The 8,625-nt window shown below is 55.8% G+C and overlaps 1 protein-coding gene across 1 annotated transcript in view; it reads left to right on the plus strand.

Annotated features, from left to right (window-relative positions):
• GAS6 (growth arrest specific 6) overlaps nt 1–2,574 on the plus strand; it is a 35,085-nt gene extending 32,511 nt beyond the window's left edge. Inside the window, exons 14-15 of the mRNA XM_032402556.1 lie at nt 893–1,121; nt 2,093–2,574. Coding sequence (XP_032258447.1) covers nt 893–1,121; nt 2,093–2,247 — 384 coding nt within the window. The 3' untranslated portion in view covers nt 2,248–2,574. The remainder of the gene's footprint in view (nt 1–892; nt 1,122–2,092) is intronic.
• Nucleotides 2,575–8,625: the final 6,051 nt, after the last annotated feature.

Below are 8,625 nucleotides of genomic sequence, written 5' to 3' on the forward strand. Positions count from 1 at the left end.
GCTGTGTGTCCGTCCCCTGCTGTGTGTCCATCCCCTGCTGTGTGTCCGTCCCTGCTGTCAGACTGAGTGTCTGTCCCTTGTTGGGCTGTGTGTCTGTCCCCTGCTGTGTGTCCGTCCCCTGCTGTCGGACTGTGTGTCCATCCCCAGCTGTGTGTCTATCCCCTGCTGTGTGTCCATCCCCTGCTGTCAGGCTGTGTGTCCATTCCCCTGCTGTGTGTCCGTCCCCTACTGTCAGACTGTGTGTCCGTCCCCTGCTGTGTGTCCGTCCTCAGCTGTGTGTCCGTCCCCTGCTATGTCAGTCCCCTGCTGTCGGACTGTGTGTCTGTCCCCTGCTGTGTGTCCGTCCCCTGCTATTGGGCTGTGTGTCCATCCCCTGCTGTGTGTCTGTCCCCTGCCGTCGGACTGTGTGTCCGTTCCCTGCTGTGTGTCCATCCCCTGCTGTCGGGCTGTGTGTCCTTCCTATGCTGTCAGTGTTTCTGGCCCACGTTATCAGAGGTGAGTTCTGCCTGGGATGAACACCCAGTGCACGTGACCAGCTGTCTCCTGGGATGTTTGCCTTTCTGGTCCCGCACCTCTGGCCTCTCTGTTGTGGCTTATGTGGCATTTTCATGTGGAAGAAGTGGCCATGTCCTGTGTTCTGGATTACGGACACGCGGGCGGCACATGCGCTTAGATGGCTGGAGAGTACGGTGCCCCTGACGCCTGGCCTGGGAGGGTGTTGCTGCCCCGTCTGTCCTCTGTCCACCTTCCACACGTGGAAGGTGAGTCCCACACCAGAGCACCACAGAATGCAGAGCCTCGGCCGCAGGAGACCAGCGCCCCCACGGCGGGCTCGGGGGGGCAGGGAGACAGGACAGGAAGCCCTCGTGCTCAGGTGCGTGTCTCCCCACAGCTGGTCATCCTGGCCGTGGAGGGTGTCACCCTGGCCCTGATGGAGATCAAGGTCTGTGACGGCCAGGAGCACCGAGTGGCCGTCTCTGTGCGGAAGGATGAGGCCACCCTGGAGGTCGACGGCACCAAGGGCCAGAGCGAAGTGAGCGCCGCAGGGCTGCGGGAGCGCCTGGCCGTGCTCGCGAGGCACCTGCAGGGCTCTGTGCTCACCTTCGTGGGCGGCCTGCCAGGTAGGGCTCCCACGGCTGCACCTCGGGGTGGGGGCACCCGCGGTTCCGGCCGTCCCCAGCATGCTCACTCCAGACTGGGCCCGGGTGTTTCTGTGTAGGGTGAACTTTCATTTTAGCAGAAGAGAAAATGCGGGTGCGTTTCTTGGCTGGCATCTCGCTGCCTTAGGGTCTGTCAGTGCTGGCTTTGCAGTTCGGGGGGTGAGGCTGGGACCACGCTTACCGGGATGAGCCTCGGCCCGAGCCTGCTGTCCCTGCGTCCTCCAAGAGCGCCCACCTGAGCGTGCATCAGACAGAGGCTTGGCCGAGCCCGTGGGGCAGGCCTAGCAGCCGGGGGCCTCGCTGGAGTCCGGGCACCCTGCTCCCGATGCACAGCTTCTGAGCACAGAGTCACCTCCAGCCCCGTGCTACCCAGGAAGGGGCAGCCTACAGCCACCTCCTAGACTGGGCCCCCTGTCTGACCAGGTGCCGTGCGCTTGCCCGTGGCCCTGAGCGGTCAGGGCAAACAGTAGAGAGCCGCTGATGTAAGCCCCCATGGCTCCCCCCGGCCCCCACGGCTCAGTGCAGGTCTCCACTTGCCGCTTGGGCCGGGGTTCCTGTCTTGGCTAGCAGACACAAGCTCCATTTAGTTTCAACAAACAAACCTTTGAAGAGGATGGGCTGGGAGGCTGGGAGCCCTGCAGCATGAGTGACTCATTTGTGCCGAGAAGGAGATCAGGTTGATTTAACTGATTCGACTGTCTGCGTGCACTTCCTGGGGCCGGGCAGGTGTTCAGCGCTCGCCTGTGGGCGTGTGACTGAGCTTTCCGGGCAGAAAGGAGTCCGTGTTCCGGAGGAGAAAGGCCGGGGATGGAGACGGCCCTCGGGTGCCCGGGAGCACCGTGGTGGGGGACGAGGAGGATGGGCAGCCCGGCCTCCAGACAGCCGGCCGCCCGCCTGCTAAGATGGTGTTTGTTCTCTCCCCCCTGGCCCAGATGTGCCTGTGACCTCAGCGCCAGTCACGGCCTTCTTCCGAGGCTGTATGACACTGGAGGTCAACCAGAAGGCGCTGGACCTGGACGAGGCCGCCTACAAGCACAGTGACATCACGTCACACTCCTGCCCCCCGGTCGAGCAGGCCGCCCCCTAGGCTAGCAGGAGCAGGGAAGGCCTGCCACCCCCACCCGCCCGCGAGGCCAGCTCTGGACACTGCGCCCCGCAGGCTGAGTCTTCTCCAAGACTGTTCTTGCCTTGTAACATACGTGTATATAGTTGAGGGACTGATGTTAACCACCCAAAGCCACAGCCCGACCCCAGCGCGTCCCCCGTGTGGAGGCCAGGGGCTGCCACATGCCAGAGCAGACCCAGGAAAATAATTCTGTTATTTTTATTACCGAATGCTTCTTTCTGGCTTAAAAATATGGGAAATAAAATATTTACAGAACCCTTTTTAACTGTGCTGCAGCCTCCGCTCCTTGCTCGTTAGTGCCCAGCAGGGGCGTCAGGAGCCGGGCTCCTGAGTACCCGCCCAGCTCCACCCTCCCCTGCACCCCTACCCGGCTCCTGGCTCTGGGAGCCGCTGCCCTGCTCTCTGCGCTGTGGACACGACTCAGGCGGAGGCAGGGCCCCGGTCGCCCCTCCTGGCACAAGGCAGGTCAGCATGTGCTTCTTTCTCCCTGGACGAACCCATCTCGGTCTCCCATTTTCTCTGTATAAAACGGAAATCCCTGTTTCCTGTCTTCTGAGAAGCACATCTGGCTGGAACCCCTGGAATCAGCACACGCAGGTCCACCTGCGGCTCTGTGAGACAAGGTGGGCCAGACGAGCCTCTGGCCCCAGGAAGACCACCATATGGAAATGCATGTGGGGCCCTGGGCCCACCAGCACCCACAGAGGTCACGGAGGCCCGGGGCGGTGGTGGGGCAGACCAGTGTCGAGGTTGGAGCTCCAGCAGCACAGGTCCGTCTGCCTGATGTGATGGCCACAGGATGGCTGGCGGTCTCCGTCGCGGCGGGCGTCCATGCACAATGTGCCAGACAAGTTTCCAGCATCCACTGGGGATTGGGCTCGAAGACTGAAGGGCTCCTCCAAGACTGAGATTCTCCTTTTTTAGATACCAAACCCCAGAGAATGTTCTGGGGCTGTGGGACAGGTCTGGGCTATGTTTCCTTTCAGATGTTGCTCTGCGGATGGCCGCAAAGTGTCCCATAGCCCTGTCATTTCTCAGTAGGGTGTGATCTCTGCAAGCCGCATCAGCCCAGCATGGAGCAGTCTGGATTTCGGTGCCTGACAGCTGAACGTGAGTCTAGAAGTCACAACCTGACCCAGAGATGAGCATGTGCAGGAGGAAGGACAGAAACCTGAGGAGCACACCCACAGCTAAGGAATGAGCACACAGGAATCAAAGCAGGCCATGCAGCGAGGAGGAGGAGACACTCCCTTCCAGGTTTCTAGAAAGGAGGGCATGGCTTCGAGGACTGCACGAGGGGCCCTGCCTGGCTGGATTGGCAAGTGGAACGGCCCCAAATGTGCCCTGGTGGGAGCAGGTGAGCATCCCTCCTCAGCCGTGGCGGGCCTGCCCTTGAAGGGGTCTCCAGGATTCTAGAGGGGCTGGCCATCACAGACACCCACCAGGAGGGACCCCTCCCCGGGCCTGCTCACCTTGGAGATGACAGCAGGAGGTTGCAGATGCCGTGGCAAGGACACAGGAAGGCCCACAGGCTCTGGCAGGCCTGGCTACTGAGGCTGACCAGGGGTCCCCGGCACATTCACCGTCTCCTTGGCACTCCCGGGCCCGCCCACAGCCACCTGTGTGTCCGGACACCACCACCGCCTACCTGACTGTGTCCTTTCTATTGTTTTCCTAAACATCTGGCAGCATCTTGGTAGAAGTTTTGTTGACTCACGACTGGAGAAAACTAGTCTAAGAAGTTCTTCAGGTGGTTTTCCATGAGAAACCAGGTATGCAAGGAAGCTGTGTCCTTGGAGCTGTGGTCCTGCTCTGAACAACTATGTCCTCCTGAAACATCCATCTCCAGCCAAGGTCCTAGTGGAAGGGCCTCTACCCACGGCAGTGTGGGCTTTCCCACTCTCAGTCTGCAGCCAGGGCAGATGTATGTGTCTGCTTGTACCATCAGGGGACCCCAAACCCAGGCCCCCTCTGCTGGCTCTGGGATGGGCAGGCAGCCGGGTTGGAGCTGCAGGACACAGCCTCAGCTGTCCATGAGGGGGGTGAAAGCTCAGTTCCTGGGGGCTTTGGTGTTGACCAGGAGGACCAAGGTTTGGACGCTGTCTGCCCAATAAGCAGGAAGCCTCACCCTTACCCAGAGAGCCTCCAGCACCAGCTGAGCACAGCACTAAGAAGTGTGGGGAGTGAGGTCTGCCTGTGGCCTCCAGGAGAGCACCATGCCACCCACCAGCTGGCCTCACGAACATCAGGAGCCCAAAGCAGCTTTAGGGCCTGATCCATTTCTCAGCTTGTCACTGCACCATTCCCCATGGTGTTGTCTGGTTTCCCTCACTGTGGAGGCAGCTCTGGAATGTTCCTGTGGAATGTTCCCCTGGCCAGCACCAATCTCTCGAGAAGCCAGGACGGTCAGAGCCGAGAGCACACACACTGAGCTCCAGGACCCCGTAGACACACAAGAGAGGCCATGGCTCAGGGGCCTTCTGACCACCATGGGCTCATCTTCCGTCCAGGAAAGCTAGGCACAAATGTGTTTCCTGCTGTGGTTTCCTTAGACTTCCACTGGGCACCAGAGGTTATTCTAACTACTGCCAAGAAAAAGCTTATAGCCTGTAAAAAGCTGAATACAGCAGTACGTTCCCCAGCAGTGCCAGGCAGGTTGACACCCTTTCCACTATCCAACCATGCAGGGCTGGCTGTAGAGGACCCTGTGACAGATGAAGCTCCATGCCATCTGACTGTACGCCCTGGAGATGGGACTGGGGTGATTCTGACTGTGAGCCATGGAGATGGGGCTGGGTGATTCTGACTGTGAGCCATGGAGATGGGACTGGGGTGATTCTGACTGTGCGCCCTGGAGATGGGACCGGGGTGATTCTGACTGTGAGCCATGGAGATGGGGCTGCGGTGATTCTGACTGTGCACCCTGGAGATGGGGCTGGGGTGATTCTGATTGTGCGCCATGGAGATGGGGCTGGGGTGATTCTGACTGTGCACCCTGGAGATGGGGCTGGGGTGATTCTGACTGTGCACCCTGGAGATGGGGCTGGGGTGATTCTGACTGTGGGCCCTGGAGGTGGGGCTGGGGTGATTCTGACTGTGCACCCTGGAGATGGGGCTGGGGTGATTCTGACTGTGCACCCTGGAGATGCGCTGGGGTGATTCTGACTGTAGGCCCTGGAGGTGGGGCTGGGGTGATTCTGACTTTGTATCATGGAGGTGGGGCTGGGGTGATTCTGACTGTGCACCCTGGAGATGGGGCTGGGGTGATTCTGATTTTGTGCCATGGAGATGGGGCTGGGTGATTCTAACTTTGTATCATGGAGGTGGGGCTGGGGTGATTGTGACTGTTCGCTGTGTTGGAAGAGCTGGATGAACCTGATTCTGCCTCATGGAGGAGGTCAGTAGACCATTTGATTGTGTGCTCTGGAGATGGAGTGGGGATAGAATATGCCGTGTCACAGATTTATAGTCTAACTTGGTTTTTGCTTTTCAAGAGAAGAGCCACAATAATTTTGTGTGTTTGTTGTTCTTTGTGGGTTTTTTAAGGATAATATTGATAGAGAATACGTGTTTTATGAAAAGGGCTCTTCTGGGTCATTTAGTAGCATCCCTGCCATCTAGGAACTAGCGCCGGCAGTACCCGGGCCCCAACCCCCGCAGCATGCACAACAATCAAAAATGTCTCCAGACATTGCCAAATGTCCCCCAGGTTCAAAACCATCCCTGCTGAATGCCACTGCATTAAAGACAAGGGATATTTGACCTAACCTCACATGGCATAAGGTAGAGTGTACATTTAAATCTAAAAGTAGTCTATAAAGCACTAGAAGATCATGTGAAAGTATAGCTTGTGGGCCTGTGAATCCACCCTTCCTTCTCTTAGTAAAGCTCGTTGGCACACAGCCACACCCCTTACTGTTCTGTTGTCTACACCTGGATCAGCCCACGATGTCAGAGTTGAGTAGTTGCTACGCACTTACTGGCCCTCTCAACCAACAATACATACTCTCTGGCCTTTTACACACAGACTTTGCCGACCCTTGTGACAGAAGGGTGTTATCATGGGAGCGACTGGGTGGCTCAGTTGTTGAGCGTCTGCCTTCGGCTCAGGTCATGATCCCGGGGTCCTGGGATCGAGCCCCCCATCGGGCTCCCTGCTCCGCGGGAAGCCTGCTTCTCCCTCCCCCCCTCCCCCTGCTTGTGTTCCCTCTCTTGCTGTGTCTCTTTCTGTCAAATAAATAAAATCTTTAAAAAAAAAAAAAAGAAGAATATTATCATGACCTAAGGTAGAGAACTATTTCTTAAATAAAACACAAAGTGCTGGGCGCCTGGGTGGCTCAGTCGTTAAGCATCTGCTTTCAGTTCAGGTCGTGATCCCAGGGTCCTGGGATCGAGTCCCACACTGAGATCCCTGCTCAGCGGGAAGCCTGCTTCTCCCTCTCCCCCTGCTTGTGTTCCCTCTCTCGCTGTCTCTGTCTCTATCAAATAAATAAATAAAATCTTTAAAAGAAAAAAAACACAAAGTGTTCTGATGATGAAGGAAAAGATTTAAAGATTGAGTGACATTAAAATCAAGAACTTCAAGAACAGAGTTAGAAGACTGACTGTATCCAACTCCAAGACCTACTGCAAAGCTACCACAATCAATACAGACTGGTATTGCCAAAAGAATGGACAGATCAGTGGAGCAAACAGAGAGCCCAGAAACAGACCCACGTAAATGCAGTCACTGGTCCTTGACAAAGGAACAAAGGCAACACAACGGAGCTAAGATCGTCTCTTCTACAAATGGTGCTGGAGCAACTGGACATCCACATGCTGGAAAATGAACCCAGATACAGAACTTACCCCTTCACAAATAACGCCAAAAGTATCACATACCTAAAGGTAAAAGGCAAAACTATAAAACTCCGAGATAGGGCGTGAGGATGACTTGGTAGACACAGTACCAAAGGCATAATTCGTGCAGGACAGAATGGACAAGCTGGACTTCAGCAAAGTTAAAGCTTCTGCTCTGCACAAGGCAATGCGAAAAGAAGACAAGCCATAGACCAGGGGAGAGTATTTGCAAGACACATCTGACAAGGGACTGGTACCCAAAATATATGAAGAACTCTTAAAACCCAGCAACAAGAAAACAAACAACCCAAATAAAAATGGGCAAAAGACCTGAACAGACACCTCACCAAAGCAGGTGCACAGCTGGCTAATAAGCACATGACAGGGTGCTCCTCGGCATTGTCATTGGGGAACTCCAGATGGACATGACAGCGAGACACCGCTGCCCACGTACTAGAGCGGCCATGACCCGGATCACCCACAGTGCCCAGTGCTGGCAGGTGAGAGCTGGTACGGCCGCCTGGAGGAGTCTGGTAGTTTCTCACAAAGCCAAACACACTCTTAGCATCCGACCCAGCAATCACACTCCTCGGTATTGATCCAAAGGAGGTGAAAACATATGCACACAAAATCCCGGGCTGGGGCAGAGGTGGGAGGGGCTGGCCTCTCGTCCTGGCCGGTCTCCTCTTATCTTCTTTGTCAGTAGCACCACCTCATACCTTTGCTTTAAGCATTCTTTCTGCATGTATATTAAATTTCATAATTAAATCACTTTAGGACACAAGAAAAGGGAATACATTTATAACTATTACCACCCGGGAAGCCACTAGATGAGTAAGGGCCTTGCCTCCTGGACATTTTCTTTTTCCTATAGGTCAGATAACCTTTCCCCTCAAGTTCATAGGGCATCTCTGCTCAGCTAGGGTCATTCTTCACGGTGATGATGATGGTCTTGTTCTTGTTCACTGTGCCATACTCTTGGTTCTGCTTTACACACATTAATATCATGGTATTCTGCTCCCTTTTCCTTGAGATACAAGTCACATACCATAATATTCACCCTTTAACAATATACAAATCAGTGGGTTTTATATTGTGCACGAAGTGCACGAAGGCTGTGCAACCGTCACCACCATCTGTTTCTAGAACATTTCCTTTCCACCAACAGGGAGCCCTGTACCCATTAGCAGCCTCCAGCCTGGGTCTGCTGAGTGCCAACCACAGTCAGTGATGGAGAAAGAGTAGCTCAGCCAAGGGAGGGGCTGAGGGAGAGGTCCCACCAAGACCCACTCAGCATGGTACCCATCAGAGCTGCCAGGCCAGGTCCCTTGAAGCATCTACACTCGGGCACAGACTGGCCAGCATCTGTCACTATAAAGGCAAAGGCTTTGGCAGAGATTTTTTCCCCTCAAGAAATGGTACCCAGAACACACTGCGGGCCAGGCACGCACAGGTACCACGTGCCAGGGGTGGGGAAGCTGTCCTGGGGACTGGGGGTCA

Source organism: Phoca vitulina, unplaced genomic scaffold (assembly GCF_004348235.1).
Source record: "Phoca vitulina isolate PV1807 unplaced genomic scaffold, GSC_HSeal_1.0 scaffold5, whole genome shotgun sequence".
NCBI classification, from domain to species: domain Eukaryota; kingdom Metazoa; phylum Chordata; class Mammalia; order Carnivora; family Phocidae; genus Phoca; species Phoca vitulina.